This window comes from Maniola hyperantus, chromosome 5 (genome assembly GCF_902806685.2).
Source record: "Maniola hyperantus chromosome 5, iAphHyp1.2, whole genome shotgun sequence".
NCBI classification, from domain to species: Eukaryota; Metazoa; Arthropoda; class Insecta; order Lepidoptera; family Nymphalidae; genus Maniola; species Maniola hyperantus.
In genome coordinates this window covers 2,556,395-2,575,909 of record NC_048540.1, presented here as the reverse complement: position 1 = coordinate 2,575,909, position 19,515 = coordinate 2,556,395, and the positions used below count along the sequence as shown (strand labels likewise).

Sequence of the window (19,515 nt, the reverse complement as noted above, 5' to 3'; positions counted from 1 at the left end):
TCTGCATGCCAAATTTCAGCTCGATCTGTCCAGTAGTTTGAGCTGTGCGTTGATAGATCTGTCAGTCAGTCACCTTTTCCTTTTATATATTTAGATACAACAATATTATATATTGCTATTATTAATTATAGTTTACTAGCTGATGCCCGTGACTTCGTACGCGTGGATTTAGGTTATTAAAAATCCGTAGGAACCCTTTGATTTCCCGAGATATAAAAGTACCTAACCTATGCCACTCCAGTCTCCATCCTAAACATACCCATGCAAAAAATCACGTCGATCCATAGCTCCGTTGCGACGTGATTGAAGGACAAACCAACACACTTTCGCATTTATAATATGGTTTGTGATTGCTATCCCTTTCATAACGCTCCCTGCTTAAAAGGATAGCACGTTAAAGTAGCTTTTTGATAGGTCACGGATAGATCGTGTACCTAATTATTATAGAGCAGGGCCCATTCGCAGTATTTATAGCGAGGTGATGAGGTAGAACATTCAGGGTTCGAATTTTCACAAGCAGGCAGCAGTGGTAATTTGGGAATTTATTTCTAAAAAAGGTCTGGTCTGATGGAAGGCTTCGGCCGTGGCTAGTGACACCACGTCTCACCGACCAAACTCGTGCTGCCATACGATTTAGCGTTTCGATACAATGCAAATGCTGCGTGGTATTTTATGCCTGCTTCCTTACTGAGCATAGATCTCCTCTCAGAACGAGAATGGGTTTGGCCATAGTCACCCGCGCTGGCCAAGTGCGGACTTCACACACTTTTGAAAACATTAGGAAGAAATCTCAGGCATGCAGTTTCCTTGCGAGGTTTTCCTTGATATTTAATCGCTTGAAATGAAAATTTTTTTTTTTTTTTTCTACCATAAAGCACCATTATAAAATGGTAGCTTTATTGCTACTACCATCTAGCCTATGGGCTAATAAGTAATATTATTCTAGCTTAAACTTCTACTTATGATTAATTTTTAAATCTAATTTACAGTCCAGTAACTGTCCTTAGTTTATTCTAACACGTACTTACAGTTCACTATGTTCTTGTGACCTAGAAAAATAAAGTAGCACAAGCACTAATACACAAACGCTGCACTTATGTACTTTTTAACACTAATTCGAACGGCTTGGTTCTTTTGAGCCTCCTTTTGATGTCCATGTTATCTAGAAGCTTCACAGCCTCCAAATTAACATGATGGCGAAGTCGATGTTGGTGAGCTTCTGCGTACTTTTGGATGATTTTGTTTACGAACTCTATCTTAAGGTCCCTGTGGAGATCGTGATTTCTTACATACCAGGGTGCATTTGTTATTTCCCTGAGTACTTTGTTCTGGAATCTCTGTATTACTTGAACATTGGTCGGTTTAGTACACCCCCAGAGTTGTATACCATACGTCCATACAGGCATCAGAACTTGCTTGTATAGCATAAGTTTATTATGTAATGAGAGCGTTGAATGCCTTCCAAGCAGCCAATACATTTTTTTGTAGCGTAATTCTAACTCCTCACGTTTCTTTTTAACATGAGCTTTCCATCGAAGCTTTGTGTCTAGCGTCATACCCAAGTACTTCGCTGTATTTACGTAGGGAATAAGTTGCCGATTTAGATAAATTGGGTGATATTTTGGTAACTTATTGGTAAAATCTATATGCATAGATTTCGACTCGTTTAGCTTAATTCGCCACTTTATAGTCCAATCGTTGACTTTATTTATGGCAGCTTGAACTTTTTCTACTGCTTCTTCGTGACTTTCTCCAGTTGCTATTATGGCAGTATCATCAGCGAATGTTGCAATAGTGTTATTTTCTAGTGCTGGAATATCACAGGTGTATAATAAGTACAGGACCGGACCTAAGACACTTCCTTGTGGTACCCCAGCTTTAATTTCCTTGAATTCAGAATACGCATCTTCTTGACGAACTCTAAACCACCTATTTGAGATGTATGATTCAAGAATATCAGCAAATGACTTTGGTAGCATATTTCTGAGTTTATAGATAAGCCCTTCGTGCCACACTTTATCGAAAGCTTGCGCTACGTCTAAAAAGACTGTAGAACACACTTTCTTATTTTCTAATGATTTCTCTATTATGTCAGTAATTCTGTGGACTTGATCTATCGTTGAGTGTTTTTCACGGAATCCAAATTGGTGATCTGGTATTAATTTTCTCTCCTCTAGTATAGGTTTTAGTCTCTTGAGTAACAGTTTTTCAAATAATTTTGAAATAACTGGTAATAAAGAGATTGGTCTGTATGACGTTGTTTCATGGGGTGGTTTCCCCGGTTTAGCGATCATAATAACTTCAGCAACTTTCCATAACTCAGGTACATGTCTCAGTCTAAATGATGCATTTATGAGATTGGTAAGTTTCACTAAAGCTTTCCGAGGTAGGTTTTTTAAAATTTCTCCGGTAATGAGATCATATCCTGGAGATTTTTTTTTGCTTAAATTGAACTTTATTTCTTCAGTTACTTCCTTTGGTGTCACAAGTCTGATATTTTGCAGATCATCTTGTCTTTCTTCATTCTCACTGAAATCAATTGTATGGCCCTCATTTGGTTGGAATATATCTTCCAGATGCTGAGCGAATCTATTAGCTTTTTGAATGTTATTGATAGCCCATTTTCCATTTGATTCTTTAATAGGTGGTATATGTGTGATGGGTCTTTTTAAATTACCTGTTACTTTCCAAAGAGAATAGTCAGTTTCTCGGTCATTGGTCAAGCTTCGTAGGTAATCATTTAACTTAGTGTCATTATGACTTTTGATTGCTTTCTTGATTGTTTTCGCGAGTTTGTTCAGTATTCTTTTGTCTTGTGGTGATCTCGAAGCATGCCATTTTTTTCTCTGCTTTCTCTTTGTTCTAATGAGGTGTATAATTTCCTTAGGATAGGTGGTACCCTTACTCCATTTTTTTATCGATGGCGTATTATTCCAGGCTGATTTTTGTATGTCTGTTATAAATTTAGCTACTTCCATATTGAGCTGGTCTTGGCATTTTATGAAATGAAATGAAAATGCACATATTTTTTTTAAATTATTCGGATACAAGTTAGCCTTTGACTGCAATCTCACCTGTGGTAAGTGATGATGTAGTCTAAGATGGAAGCGGGCTAACCTGGAAGGGGTACGGTAGTTTTTATTAAACGCATACCCCTTTGGTTTCTACACGGCATCGTACCGCAACGCTAAATCGCTTGGCGGCTTTGCTGGAAGGGTGGTAACTAGCCACTGCCAAAGCCTCCCACCAGACCAGACCTGAAATTTAGAAATCATAAAATTCCAAACCTCTGCCAGGAATCGAACCCGAGACCTACCACTAATAACATCACAGTGCTTACCACTGCGCCAGGGAGGTCGTCAAAAACGAAACTCCGAAAAATTAGCCATGAAGTGTGTCCGGCACCGATCCTCCGACCTTCGAATAGGCCGACGTCTTATCCACTAGGCTATCAGCACTTATAATGATTAACATCTGCTAGTAAAAATTAAGTAAGTTCTGTTTACCTGAACAAAATTATGCGATCAGTGAATCGGAAAACTGTTCAACACTCATCAGTATTCAATTTTGTGCTCACACATAATTGCTGTGACAAAATCGTGTAGAGCAAAATACCCTTGTTGAATTTCCCCAGATTTTACTCTCAGTCTTCGAATTGTCCTTTACGGAGAACAACCACCATGGTAAACTTAACCTGTTTATGTAAGTATTTTATACATAATCATTAACCATTTTATTTTATAGTTACCTTTTCCCACTCTTCGTCAGAAACTTTCTTGAATGTTTCAAGTGTTAGAAGACCAATTTGATATTTATGTTTTTGAAAATCCTCTTTCATTTTCTGGCATTCTCTGGAATTCAAAATTTCTCCGTAGGTACCTTTCTTCAAAATAGGCTAAGCGGATTTCAACCGTAAAAAGTTTACGGGTACATAAGTACATGGTACTTACATAAGTATTATAGTACGCGACAGGTCGAGATAGCAATCGGGGAGGGAACACGGCGCACGCTCGCACAGCCCCCGCACTAAGCCGGTGCGGGTGAACGCGGGTAACGTGCGGGTGTGCGGTGATATGAAGTATGAATACGTTAACTGTAAGTACTTAGTTATGCTCCTTTTGCAGATGTAAAATTAAAATTATGGTCGTCTTCCTTGTACGAAGCGACGGACATAAAGTTCAAAGAGCAATTTGGCTTTCGCATTAAGGAAGTTACATTGGGACGAATGCTTGCCTATTTGTACGCGCCTAAGGATTCTTCAAGTTTAGCAGTTACAAGAATTTTGTTTGGTAAGCAAGCTTTGAATTCTTAAATGATGATTTTATTTCAAATAACCGAAAAATAACCCGTGGGAACTCTTTGATTTCCCGGGATAAAAAGTAGCCTATGTCACTCTCCAGGTCAAAAACACGTCGATCCGTCGTTGCTCCGTTGCTACGCGATTGAAGGACAAACCAACACACCAATAAACCAACAAATCACCAACAAATAAACACACTTTCACATTTATAATATGGGTACTGATAAGCTCTCTATATTCCCCAGGAATAGCGATGCTCTTCGACATTCCGGACGAGCGCGGTGGAGCAATCATAGACAAGCGATGGGGAGATCCCATGGGTTGCCACTTTCCACTCGTCCCCTTTATCAGAGCTGTACCCTTGCCGTACATGGCTTTTGTCTACACTGCTCTCTGGTTAGGTAAGTGTTTTTTTAAAATACTAGTTGACCAGCCCCGGCTTCGCTCGGGTGATAGGTAGGTATGGTATTTTAAAATTATTTCTTCTACGTACCAAGTCCTTCCATTTGATTGGATCCAAAGGCGGGCTGTTCGACTTGTGGACAATCCCAAACTAACCAGCTCGTTGGAGAGCTTGGAGCACCGCAGAGACGTAAGCTCTCTCTGCCTGTTCTATCGCCTCTATAATCATCATCATCGCGTGCCTTCTTCAAAACGAAGTTTGGAGGTCATCATGCGAAAAGCTTCTCTATTTAAAGCTGCCTCTTTCAACTTTGGGTAACTAAGCCCTGTAAACCCATTTGCGTATTTAGCGTGCTCTGAAGAGTTGTTTGATGTCATTCCACCCTCCTTTTTCTACAACTGCACTACACGCCACCGCAAACAATTCCACCCTCACCACCTACCGGTGTCTGGTGCACTTCGAATACCCGTTGTGCCAGATCCTTTTTTCTACGCACATGCAATCTGAGGAATCAACTTCCTCCGGCGGTGTTCCCACTTCCCATTAGATTATAACATGGGCTTAATCAAGGGGCGGGGCAGACCAATAAATTCCTGAAAGGCCGGCAACGCATTGGTGGTTCCTCTGGAACTGCAAATGTTAATGGGTGGCGGTAATCACTTAACATCAGGTGACCCGCCTGCTAGGTTGCTCACCATTTTTATTTAAAAAAAACCTACGGGAGTCTACGTACTTACGTTACGGTACTTACTTACTACTTAATTCCTTTTTCATAAAAAATCCTACTTAAATAGGTACGTACGAGTTTAATAAATGATTTTTCGAATATAATGCATGAATAGCGCAAATTGCGTACTTAGTCGGTTTTAAATAAAATTATTTGATTTTGTTTAAATATTAATATAGACCGTACCCCGCAGTTTGAGTGACCTAAATCCCATTCATTAAAAAAGTGTCTACCTAAAAATTAAACTGAATTTAATTTAATTTTTAAAGTGTTAATTTAAATTCATTAATTTAAGTACCAACTTTGTGCATTGACCCAGTCACATACTAATTACATGTGACCTTTAATGCAAAACCTATTGTTCGCGACAGGTCGAGATGGCATTAGGGGTATAAGACGGGGGGACTTTTTCATTTTTGTAGTCTTTTTTCAAAAACTGTCTAACAATATAATAACAAGGCAGGGTAGGGGAGCTAGATACCGTCCAGTTAGCGGATTTTCCAAGTTTGAGAGGATAAAAAATGTGTGTTCTTGTATAATAATTAAAAACGATAAATTGCTAAAATGTATTTCTAATATATAAATATATAAAAAATATATATATATATATATATAATAGTCTTTTTTCAGAAACCCACCCTCGAAGAACTATTCGTCTGTAAGTTAGTAGAAACTCTATAAAAGTCGCCTACAATAATAACTTAGTTATTTATTTGTAGGTGCACTAGGCATAGCCCTGGGCTACAGGTATCGTATCAGCGCATGGCTGTTCACCGTCTGCTACTGGTACCTGCTCCTCATCGAGAAGAGTTTCTGGAACAATCATAGCTATCTGTTTGGCCTGGTGGCATTACTGCTTGCTTGTACTGAAGCTAATTGTTACTGGTACGTATATACCTTCCACAGCATAGGTACCACCGACCTATGAAACTTGGCAACACCTCGAGGCTTTATCTTACACTGCCAGGCGTAGGCTATGAAACGACTAGGGGCTTTATCTTACACTGCCAGGCGTAAGCTATGAAAGGACTGGGGGCTTTATCTTACACTGCCAGGCGTAAGCTATGAAACGACTAGGGGCTTTATCTTACACTGCCAGGCGTAAGCTATGAAACGACTAGGGACTTTATCTTACACTGCCAGGCTTAGGCTATGAAACGACTGGGGGCTTTATCTTACACTGCCAAGCGTAAGCTATGAAACCACTAGGGGCTTTATCTTACACTGCCAGACGTAAGCTATGAAACGACTAGGGGCTTTAACTTACACTGCTGGGCGTAAGCTATGAAACGACTAGGGGTTTTAACTTACACTGCCAGGGGTAGGCTATGAAACGACTAGGTATGTGACATGGGTCGCCTGCATCGTGGCAACGTGGGGAACGTTGGAAAGATTTACTCCTATTAAGTTCCTATGATATTTTTAAATCTTTAATTTCATGTCACCACATACCCCTAGTGCTAAAATTCCTAATATTTGACTATGTCAATTCAGAACCAAACCGAGAGCTCACTCACTCTAGTTCACTCAGCATTTACCTAATTGATTGATTTTAAATGATAGGTACCACCTTGACAAGGCTAGCAAAACTGTTTAGACGAATTAGTATTTAAGACGATTAACTCCTACAGCCTATTTATATTTTATCACATTTATTCATCATAATCGTCAATCGATACGATTGTCGTCCACAGCTGGACATAGGTATCTTCAGTGCTCATTATCATTTCAGCTTCGCAACTCGGCGAACTTTGTCACTTATTCTGATTCTTCTACGGATCTCTTCATTTCTGATTTGGTCAGGTAGAGAATCTCCGAGGACCTCTCTCCATCGCCCGCTGAGTGACTCTGAGCTTTTTTAATATGAGATCCATAGTTAGCGACACAGAGTACGGAAATCAATGGTTAGCGACCATAGTCCATACCTCTATGGCGAGACGTTAAGTACCTACTACTTATGCTTTTTTAAGCTGTGATAGCATAGTGGTTAGGACGTCTGCCTTCTAATCGAAGGTCGGGGGTTCGATCCCTGGCACGCACCTCTAACTTTTCGGAGTTATGTGCGTTTTAACTACATAATTAAATATTACTTGCTTTAACGGTGAAGGAAAACATCGTGAGAAATCCTGCATGCCTGAGAGTTCTCAAAGGTGTGTGAAGACTACCAATCCGCACATGGCCAGCGTGGTAGACTATGGCCAAAACTCGTCTCACGCTGATGAGATATGTTGTGGCCGTATGGTAATAATTAAATGCGGCAACGGTGAAAGATGTTTATTGAGAGCCGGCTTATGATCTACTCTCCCGCTTATGGACTAACAATAACAATAAATAAATCTTACATACTATTGTTTAAATCTTATTGCTTAACTACCTAACCTACATAATTTTGCATCACCTCTCTTTCAATCCGATGTGCAGGCAACCTACTTTGATATATTGAGGAGTTGCATTTTTATGTTACAGCTAATATGAACATGCTACGTTTAAACTGTCAATTCGTACATATTACAACTCCCCTGAAAATGTATGCGGTTACCCCTCCCCTTAAAAGAAAAAAAAATGTTAGACGCTACATCGAATCAGAAGAAAAGATGATGACAATCACAAAAATAAAATCTAATGCTAAATAAAATTAAAATTATGTAAGGAAACATTTTTTTTTATCGTTACTTCCTGTGCTCAAGTGCAATTTATCTTATCTCTTACTTCGTATGGGCATACTTTCAACCTTACTAATAAATATGTAGAAAAATTGTAATCTATTAAGTGCACAGTCAAGGATTTAACTTTTACAAAAGTTTCGAAAAATCTCATCATAATAAAATAATCTCAAAATAGCATCATAGGTATTAGATATGTATAAGCTGAGGTATCGATTTCACAAATCGACTTTAAAAGATTCTTTGACCTATCAAATAGTCGTCATCATAAGTATACAGCTGTCGTATAGCATCGTCGTAAGACGGTAAATATAAGGTTTCTATTCTAAAAAACCCATAATAATACCTATTATTAAGTAAACATCTCAGGTATTCATATTTCCTGGACAGTCAAAATAAATCTCTCCTAGTCTTCATCTTCCTTTCAAGTTACTTCTTCACATAATACAAATAAATAAACAAATCAACAAACGCGGCGCGTACTCTCCTAATCAATATTTAACATAACATGCTTGTGAGCATTTTTCATAACACTTATAATCTTCATCAAACTTATTTCTTTCAATAAGTATTTCAATAACATTCAACTTTTCATAAAAATTCTAGGTCTTTCACTAACACCAGCGCGGTAGATAATGATCAAGAGTCTAGACAAATATATAGTTGAATGAGGAGGTACTAAATATGCGCAAAATATCGCGTTCAAACAAATAAATAACAATCATCTTCCTACGTCAGTATGTCTCAATCCCAAAATAAATATTGTATATTTTATACCTATAGCACTTCTACAGCCGAAGGGTGATCAAGCCTTTGGTTTGCAGAGTCCTAATTTGTCAAAGCCGGTATAGTCTTATATCGTCAAAACTAGCACGAAACTAGACGAAAAACGTCTGTAAGGAAAAAATTCTCCTTATTTCATATTCATTTCCTTGTATTTGCAAATTGCATCTTGAGCAAAACCATTGTCTCGTATAACAATACAAAATGTTCGGGTACGCGTGTGTCGTTGACCACGCGATGACACCGTTATAATTCTCTGAATTATTATATTTCGATTTTAACACCGAATATTTACGAAAGAAGTAAGTACCTACCTACTTATTCATTTATTAATTATTATCTATTATTAGTTTAAACTATCCTACACACTATATAAAATCTTACAAATAAAGCACGAACGGAACTTATTAGTAGATAGTGGAGCAAGTATTATTTATTATCCAAAAAATTACAATACCTACACATTCTACCTATTTGCCCATTACGAGAGATAAATTGCACTTACTTTAACTGTTAGCGACGCATTTTATTCATCAATTTCGTGACCGCCGTGTAGTCGCCGTCGTCGTCAGGACTGGTTTTGGTCATCAGGTCCGGAGGTCTGGAGTCTGCGCCTCTTCTTTACTGCATCTTAGTGGGCCGGGAAAACCCTGGACTCCTCGAACTGGGCCGGGAATACCCTGGACACCTCCTAGTTGTGGCCGGGATAACCCTGGACGCACGATGATGCTGGGCCGATCAATGAAGCTTGAGATTGTCTTCTGTTCATAAGCGATTCATTTTTGAACTTATTTCTTGATGTTAGTGTTTTTTGATTTTTAATACAGGACGTGGAATTATTTTCTTCTTTTTGTTCTAATTGAGTCTTGAATCTTGATAGTCTTTAGAAAATTGTGTAGTCTTCTTCTTGATCGGTGCCCAGCCGGTGCACGCACTTAGATTAGGCATGCACCGACTGGCAAGGGTCGCCATGAGATATGTTGTGGCCGTATGGTAATAATTAAATGCGGCAACGGTGAAAGATGTTTATTGAGAGCCGGCTTATGATCTACTCTCCCGCTTATGGACTAACAATAACAATAAATAAATCTTACATACTATTGTTTAAATCTTATTGCTTAACTACCTAACCTACATAATTTTGCATCACCTCTCTTTCAATCCGATGTGCAGGCAACCTACTTTGATATATTGAGGAGTTGCATTTTTATGTTACAGCTAATATGAACATGCTACGTTTAAACTGTCAATTCGTACATATTACACTGAGAGGAGACCCGTCCTCTGTAGTGAGCCGGCGATGGTTGATCATGATGCTTTTTTTAGGTCGCTAGACGTATACTTAGGCTACAGCAAGAGCAAGCAGACGGTTCCTTATTGGAACTACTTCATCCTGAAGTACCAGTTCTTCATACTCTACTTCATGGCGGGCATGAAGAAGGGAACGGCAGAGTGGCTGACAGGATACTCTGTGCAGAACCTCAGCGAACACTGGGTGTTCAACCCATTCAAGTAAATCATAATGAATCAATCGTACCTACTACTTTTAATGTAACTAGTATCATGCTACAAGTGCAATATATTAAGTAGATATACCTACTTAATATCTTCTTACTAATAAAAAAATCAACAAAAAGCCCAGAAGCATTACTTCTGTTTGTTTATGAGGGTACATAAGTTTTGGGTGAAAAATATAATTTTCAAAAATTCTAAGTAAATTCTTATGCAATATTACAAATTCGACAGTGTGTCTATCTGTCTGTCTGCTAGCTTTTCACGGTTCATCCGTCCTATTTTGACGCGGAGATAGCTTGCATCCCGGTCGCATATAAGTGGGTACTAGGGTAATTTTGGTCCCGGAAAATCAAAAAGTTCTCACCGGAATCTAAATCCATATGTATGAAGTTCCGCCGATCAATCTGCTTTGTACCGACAGAGAGAACTTACACCACAAAGATGGATATAGGCTACCTTTCCCCGGAAAATCAACGAGATCCCACAGGATTTTTAAAACCGACTCGACGTAAGTATACTTAAGTCGCGGCATCAGCACCAAGTAGGTACCTACCTAAGTAAATAAGTATATTTATCGAACCGAACTTGATTTTAACAACTTGTAGGCTTTTCCTGAGCACAGAGCAGACGGACTATCTAATAGTCCACTGGTTCGTGTTCGTGTTCGACCTGACGGTGGCAATCTGGATGATGTGGTCCAAGACTCGACACGTGGCGATGATCTTCTGTGCTCTGTTCCATCTCATGAACAGCAGGCTATTTAGAATCGGTTTGTACATATTCATAAATTCATCATCAAGTGATAGAAGATGTGATCGCAAAACTAACAACTAAGAGCGATCACTCACCCATCCAATCGGAATCCGTAAAAATACGGATATCCATTCTAAATACTATCTGTCCCGGCTTTACCTCACGTGTGTAGTCGACGTTAGCCCGACTAGTTTCGAACCCATAATGGGTCCTTTTCGGGGGGGGGGGGGCTCTACGGGCAGCGGCACGTGCGTCCCGCAGTCGAAACCGCGGCGCGTGCGCGAACGGACTCCCTTGAAAAAGGACCCCGTATGGGTTCGAAACTAGTCGGGCTAACGTCGACTACACACGTGAGTAAAGCCGGGACAGATAGTATTTAGAATGGAAATCACTCACGGTAGTTTAAACGCTAAAATACGGATATCGTCATAATAATAAGCTACCATACAAATAGTTTTATGACTACTTCTGAAGGTAAGTAAGTATAACGCTTATTTAACTCCTCACGTGTCTTTATAACTTTTTGTGACATATTTCACGTCAAAATCAAAAGTACGATTTTATTCCCAATTTATTAAAGGTGAATCGAACCGTACTCTTTACGAGTTAAAATGGCGCGTGAGGAGTCATTTCGAACGGACTATATTTTCGCGGATTCGGATCGGATGAGTGCGTAACCGCCTTCATAAGTAGTCCATTATAGCCTCGATAGCTCAACGGTTAAAGGAGCGGACTGAAAACCGAAAGGTGGCCGGTTCAAATCCCACCCTTTGCACTATTGTCGTACCTCCTCCTAGCACAAGCTTAACGCTTAGTTGGAGGGAAAAGGGGAATATTAGTCAGCAATTAACTTAGCTAATATTCTATTCTTCTTGGCTAACAATAATAATAATAATCTGAAGTTTCAATTCAATTCAATTCAATTTATTTATTTGCTGATATAGTATAAGTAAGTATAAGTTGCAACATGGAGGTTTGCTAGATACCTACTAGATTAACTAGATACACAAGATCACATAGATCTGTTTCTGTAGATACAATGAGACCGAAATACATATAAAGTACCGTGACTTTACATAGTATTTTATTAGAATAGGTACAAATCGTATCAACTAACAGGAAAATATTAAATAACTACTAATTTATAGTTGCTAATTGGGCTTGTATCGTATTCGTCGTCAATATTTTTAAAATAATTAAGTAGGTACCTTAGGTACCTAATTAATGTTTTTTAACTTTTAAATGGAATTTGGAAAAGTGAATTAATTTCATTTTTAATCTTTTATCCACATTTTCAGACAAGTTGTTCTTTACATACTAAAAATTTATTCAATTAATATACAACAAAAGTAAAATGACTTCTGTTTACTATAGGCATGTTTCCTTGGGTCTGCCTAGCCACGATGCCGTTGTTCTACCCTTTCGACTGGCCGAAAATTATCACGAGCTATGCGACAAAACAGGTATCAAAAGTAAAAGGAGGAATTCGCAATCATGTGCACAACAGCAAAAACAACCACTGCAGCACGAGTGATGCATTGCAAGATATGGAAATTTCCGACGAAAAATGTAACGAATGGCCTGGATTTGACGAAGACAATGAAAAAACAGACGAAAATGATGTTATCGGTGAGGAAATTAAAACAAAAAACAATAGTGATGATAAAGAAAACGATTTAGAACAAAAATCCAATTCGGATTGCTCTGAATTTGAAAGGGAGAAAATTTCTGAACATGAAGAGAATTGGGAAGATCGGAGGAAGAATGTTACTTTCCTACTTATAGTTTTGCACGTTCTGTCGCAGGTGTTTCTACCTTATTCACACTTCATTACAAAGGTAAAATACAGCCCGTACCGTTAGTTTTTAGGTTTCCGTACCTCAAAAGGAAAAACGGAACCCTTATAGGATCACTTTGTTGTGTCTGTCTGTCTATCTGTCTGTCTGTCAAGAAACCTACAGGGTACCTACTTCCCGTTGACCTAGAATCATGAAATTTGGTAGGTAGGTGGGTCTTATAGCTGGTATTAGGGGAACAATCTGAAAACCGTGAATTTGTGGTTACATCACACAAAAAAATTAAATTGTGTAATAATTTGTCAAGTTGGTAATGAAACAGCTCCAATATTAATCAATTTTTCTCAGGGCTATAATAACTGGACAAATGGTCTCTACGGTTACTCCTGGGATATGATGGTCCACACATGGGACCTCGAATCTGTGGTCGTAAAAGTCGTGGACAACACCAACCAAGAAGAATTTTACGTTGACCCATACATTTACACACCCAATGATAGATGGACGAGGCATGGAGATATGGTGTACCAGTATGCCAAATGTTTAAAAGCGAATTTGATTGAGCATCTTGGGACCAGTAATCGGTATTTTAATATATCAATTTATATAGACGTCTGGTGCTCTATGAATGGAAGATTTACCCAGCGTATCTTTGATTCTAAAGTGGATTTGTTGAATGCAACTTGGTCGCCTTTCCAATCGGTGTCCTATCTCATGCCGTTGCTTGATGAAGCATTGGGTTGGAGGACTGTTTTACAAAATATAAGGACGGACGTACATACTTGGAGTAACTATAGCGATGTGATATTTGTCGCTGACTTTGCAGGTAATTTGTTGAACTTGTATTGCAAGAGTTTTTTTATTATATAGTAGACGTTGGGGTCCCAACTCCCAAGGTGCTAAAATGGCGACCTCGCGCCGGAAAGCGCAGCGTTGGAAGACCCCCCATTAGGTGGACAGGTCACGTCAAACGAGTCACAGGGAGCCCCGCACTCAAGCGACGCAAGACCTAGACGTGTGCCTAGACCGTAGCGTGTTGAAGTCCTTACAACTACAAGAGACCTATGTCCAACTAAGGAAATATATCTATATTCCTCTTACCTTTATTGTGTAAGTGGTTATTTACTTATTGTTTTTCTAGCAGGTTCCGTATACTTATTACTTACTTAGTTTGCATACTTACGCAATATACTTACAATATCCGTAGGTAATGGTTGTGGTTATTTTATGGCATAAATTACCGTTTCTGGAATTTTTTTGTTGACTTTTTAAGGTCAAAAGACGTAGTTTTATGACTAAATTAATAGTTAATAAAACGGTTTCCATCACTTATTGATATTATACTCAATTGTTATATTTTCTAATTTAATATACGTACCTACCTCCCTAATTGCCTAGAGCTATAAAATAAAAAACAAAAATAGGTACCTAGTCGAAGTTGTTACCTATGTAGTTTTGTTAATCCCCCAGTTTTTATGCGTTGGTAATGATTTCCAATTTTTTCCGTTTTTAAAATGATTGTCTCAATTTTGTTCTTTAAATATTTTTTCACCTTATACGTAGTATAGTAGTTATTCTGTATAGGTAGTTTGTTTACAATTTTTTATATATATTTGCAGGATACGATCAAGAAAAATATATTCCACCAGAACTGACGAACATCTCTATGAGAGTATTAGACGGAAATGTGGCTTATCAACCTGAAGTCTCCAAATTTCTGAACGCACAGTCTTACCGGCTCACAAAAGGAAACCAAATCAAAATAGATCCAGGGGCCTTCCACAAAGTTATTAATATCGGGGAAACCTCAGCTTTTTATATGTATACTTTTGCTAATAATTCTCAAGCATTTGAAGTTTCCCCGCCAAAACCAAAGTTGCCTATTGGTCAAGAATTATTTCAACGTCTAGTCAATATGGTTAAGTTTGCAAATATTGTTGGTACAAATATATTTAGTGTATTTTAATTAATTTCATTTAAGTACTTATTGCTTTTTGAAAAAACAAAACTAGGTGTAAGTACAACTATTTAATAATCACTTCTTAATGTCTGTTAGTGTTTTTTAACTAAGTTATAAGTATTTAGGTAATTTTAATTTATTTGCATTAATTAGCACGTTTAAAAAATACGTCACATATTATGTTTAATTAGGTAGTTCCCTACCTACTTAAGCTTAGCACCTACCTATCATCTACTACTTAGTTAGGTTATAGTTAAGTTAAAATATCACAAATTTATTTTATTAAAGTAATAATTCCTGTGTTGAAAGTATTTTATTGAAAAAAATGTGTTTTCTCCGCATTTTCCCTTCCTTGTCTTTCTAGTGTACCGAAGGAAACGTCTCAAATAAAATAAACCAATGAGAGATTCAAGCTGCGACTTTTGCGAGTTTGTTGTGGGCTCTTCCCAGGCCTTGGTGGCTTGGTTATCAACTAGACCCAAAAGACTGGGGTTGGAAGGTGGTCGACAATTCATTAGAATTTAGAGCCAGTTCAAACTTTAACTCCCACCTAGGTCTAGCTGATAACCGAGCCACATTTGAACTTGGTAATATACCCGAAAAAGATGTTGATGAGCAGCCGCTGAGGTTGGAGGAAGACAAGCTAACTGCACTTGTATTTTATTTCGAGTATTTTTAACGAAACATGCATATCGAAACTTATCTAAGCACGTCATTTTTAAAACCCTTGCCAATATCTTTAATTATTTAATAGTTTCAAATTAAACAGAAACACAACAGATCAGCATCAACAGTGGAATAGGCCTACCAAGGAAACCAAATTTTAAAAAGTACACTAGGTACCTCAAAGGTGGCGTGGAAACGTGTGCATAATGTTATGACGATTACAACTCTTTCAACTTTTTGAATCGTTAGGTATATGTATCTCAAAAACGGTGGCTCTTAGGGAAAAAGTATTTGGACATTTTTTATAGATAATTATCTGATCCACAATTTTTGTCTGAGCTAATTTTATGATAAAACTTACCGTTTTGCTGAAATTCACGAAAAACCCGTTTCTATGACCTTTGACACTGAGTAAATTTTTTTGAGTCGGATCGATGAGGACTTCATATTTCGTTTATAATAGTGTTTTAAACAATCCTACCAATTTTCAGCCATGTCACATGTGTGAATTATTGCAACCTCAGCCCTATATTTTGGTCCATTTTGGTCTAATTTGACCGGGGCAACCATAGTCCATAGTCCTTGTTCTGAGAGTCCATTATGGCCCTCAGATTAAGACTTATTCTTAGTCTGAGACGTCTTCTGAGATTATGCCACAGTATGGCCTGCGGAAGAAAGTGTGGTGTCTAATGTCAATGTCAAATAGATTTACAAATATGTCAAGCTGACATTGATAACCGTACGTCGGCGGCGGCGGCGCGGTTAACGCATAGCGGAGTGGTAAAAGTCGGGTGAAAAGTAGTGGTAAAATCCCCGGTTTCCAGCTCCGTAGCGCGATTTGAATCATGCTCGTGTGTGGTGTTGGTGTAGCGTGAGGCAATGTTCATTCATCGTTTCGTCTTGCTGCTTTGACGGACGAGTAATTTGACATCAAGCAAGTTCGGGGCTCCATCGCTCGGGCGTCGCCTCGTCACAGCGAAGTGCGAATATATAATCAACGATTTACCATTCCGCGTCCATAACTGGAAATAGTGTCTCATCGGCGATACGCGGTAGCTGTACGCCTCTCCATTGACATTTTAGCCATCTGTGATATAATACTTTATGTATCCTGTTGAAAGTTTTTAGGTTAATTCACCACCGGTGAACTGTGCATCGTTTTACTATATTTAGACGACAGACTGTGCTTGTTTTCTGTGATTAGTTCAATAGTTTCGGACTGGAACCATGGAGGCGTCAATGAGTTATAATCTCGACGTATCGCCGAATTATTCATACATTTTCGAATTCGAAAACGAGTTTATTCATCAAAAGTCTAGGAAATGGATGACTGAGAATTGGACTGTCGCTTTCTATTATGTGGGAGTGTACATGGCATTCATTTTCGGAGGACAATATTACATGCAGAACCGACCCAGGTATGTCCTTAGTTGATATTTATGACAAAACATGTAAGTATTAACACCCACTACAATCAATTTGAATCAGGACCTGTACCTATCTGAAATATGTAACTAAGTATCTGTAATGACTAAGTAGGTACCTATCTGTAATATAGATTACTTATTTAAAATTTGCCCTGAAAATATTTCATTACAATACTACTTGGGTACTTAACTAGTTAGGTACTTAATTTTACAATATTTCTTGCATGTCAAGTTTTTCAAATTTTTTTAATTACATACTACTTAAAATGTACACCCATATCTTACAAACTACTTACTGAGGTAAGTACATGAAAACTTACTATAAAAGTAAAGTACCCAAGTAGGGTACTTAATTTTACAATATTTCTTGCATGTCAAGTTTTTCAAATTTTTTAATTACATACTACTTAAAATGTACACCCATATCTTACAAACTACTTACTGAGGTAAGTACATGAAAACTTACTATAAAAGTAAAGTACCCAAGTAGGGTACTTAATTTTACAATATTTCATGCATGTCAAGTTTTTCAAATTTTTTAATTACATACTACTTAAGGCGAGTCACCGAGGCGGGCAGCGTGGCTTTGAAGTAAACCGCTTGGCAATGTTCAAATTCTGTGTTTCAAACGTTAAATTTGAATTTAATAAATTATAGAAGTCCTGTTGAAAACCAAAATTTTGCGGGTTCTCTGTAGTACTTAAAGACAAATATTTCCATTTAAAAATTATTTGCCAAGTCAGAAATTTTAGTATTAAATAATTCGTTTTAGACTTTTATTTCGGCTTATTTCAAGATTTTATTTGATCGAGTGAAGTACTTCCTATTGTGTATCAAAGTAGCACATTCTTTAGACAATGTCTTTAGGTATATTGTATATTGTTAGCAAGGCCATTATTTAATAGTAAATACCTAAAACATTTGATCTAGCAAACTAGTTTTTTCCGCTTAGCCTCGGTGACTCGCCAAATATACACCCATATGTTACAAACTACTTACTGAGGTAAGTACATGAAAACTTACTATAAAATATGTTTGGGTTAATGAGCATAATTATATGTCTAACGAAGACTTGGGCAAAATATACCTAATAATATATTAACCACATAATAATACCTAAGTAAATAGATTTTAGATTTTGCATAAATGCAATCAGTTAAACAATTCAAAGTTTTTACTTTAACTTGATTTTTTTACTTTTTTTTGCCTTGTTTAAATACCAGCTTTAAAGTAAGTTAGGTACTTATTTTAAAAATTAATATTTAGATTTAAAATATATAAAAGTTTTTACATAGGTACCTACATACTTTCTTTGTTGCATTGGCTTTAAAGGATTAGAAAAATTAACATTTAGACCCATTTTTGTTGCCTTGTTTACACCAGCTTCTAAATCTACTAGATATAATATCTAGATTTTAAAAAAAACCGAAATCTGAATAGGTAGTACCTACTTACTTGAGTACCTTAACTTATTATACAAAATAAATGGCTATAGTTACCTGAATGTCAAAATTTCTTTTTACTTAACCTCATCTTTCTCTGACCCAGATATTCATTTCTGAACGTACAGTAAAATATTATGATAATTTTAATGCTAAGCGATTGCTTCTGACATACCTACTTGTATGTACTTACTTAAAATATTCATTGGCGCCGATTCTCTTGTCTTTCTCTTAACTAAATTTAGACTGATTTGCATCTTTTTCTTTTTAATATTGCTAAAAAGGGACAGAACATAAATTTTACATTTAAATACTCAAAATTTTAGTGCACCTATTACGGTTAACAAGATACAGCCATTGACAGACAGAAAGACACACAGAGGGACGGACAGCGAAAGCTTAATAATAGGGTCCCGTTGGCACCCTTCGGGTACAGAACCCTAAAAATCACACGTTTATCGGAAAAGATGTCAACCATATGACCTAGACAGCTGCACGCGTCGCTGCCCTAAGTGTGACCGTGAGAAGAGCTAGCGAAGCACCGAGACGAGATTACCTACCTAGCAACTACGTATCTATCTATCATTCTATAGTACGCGACAGATTGAAATGGCAATTGGGGAGGGAACGCCCCGCACAGCCCCGCGCTAACCCGGTGCGGGCGAGCGCGGGTGATGTGCGGGTGTGCGGGGCGTCCCCCCGCCTCATACCCTGATTGCCATCTCAACCTGTCGCGGACTATGCTAGCTATGCAGAGTTCAAAGTTCAGACACTATCAACTTTATTGCTGACGCACATAAGTTCATTATCCCTAGCATTGATCTTGGGATTTAATTAGGAGTTTTTATCTAGTAAGGCTTTTTAGGGTTCCGTACCTCAAAAGGAAAAAGGAACCCCTATAGAAACACTTCGTTGTCTGTCTGTCCGTATGTCGTGTCTGTCAAAAAAACCTATAGGGTACTTCCCGTTGACCTAGAATCATGAAATTTGGCAGGTAGGTAAGACATAAGACATAAAAATCCGAAAACCGTGATTTTGTGATTATATACGAAAAAAAATTTAAAGGTGTCCATGAATAAA

At 37.8% G+C, this 19,515-nt stretch overlaps 2 protein-coding genes across 2 annotated transcripts in view; both read left to right on the top strand.

Annotated features, from left to right (window-relative positions):
- Positions 1-3,639: 3,639 nt before the first annotated feature.
- Positions 3,640-15,085, top strand: GC (gamma-glutamyl carboxylase). The gene is made up of 9 exons (XM_034968834.2): positions 3,640-3,702; positions 4,125-4,289; positions 4,546-4,701; positions 6,150-6,315; positions 10,203-10,388; positions 10,997-11,160; positions 12,519-12,982; positions 13,289-13,766; positions 14,560-15,085. Exons 1-9 carry the CDS (start codon positions 3,681-3,683, stop codon positions 14,904-14,906), a joined length of 2,148 nt encoding a protein of 715 aa, XP_034824725.1. The 5' UTR covers positions 3,640-3,680; the 3' UTR covers positions 14,907-15,085.
- Positions 15,086-16,322: 1,237 nt separating this feature from the next.
- Positions 16,323-19,515, top strand: part of Baldspot (elongation of very long chain fatty acids protein baldspot) — an 89,824-nt gene continuing 86,631 nt past the window's right edge. The window contains exon 1 of the mRNA XM_034968540.2: positions 16,323-16,984. Within this exon, the coding sequence (XP_034824431.1) occupies positions 16,794-16,984 (191 nt within the window). The 5' untranslated portion in view covers positions 16,323-16,793. The remainder of the gene's footprint in view (positions 16,985-19,515) is intronic.

Excerpts from the sequence above, each read along its gene's own strand:
- GC (XM_034968834.2), top strand. The coding sequence starts at position 3,681 with ATGGTAAACTTAACCTGTTTAT. Across the intron at positions 6,316-10,202 it reads ACTGAAGCTAATTGTTACTG|GTCGCTAGACGTATACTTAG; the intron begins GTACGTATATAC and ends TGCTTTTTTTAG. Across the intron at positions 11,161-12,518 it reads CAGCAGGCTATTTAGAATCG|GCATGTTTCCTTGGGTCTGC; the intron begins GTTTGTACATAT and ends TGTTTACTATAG.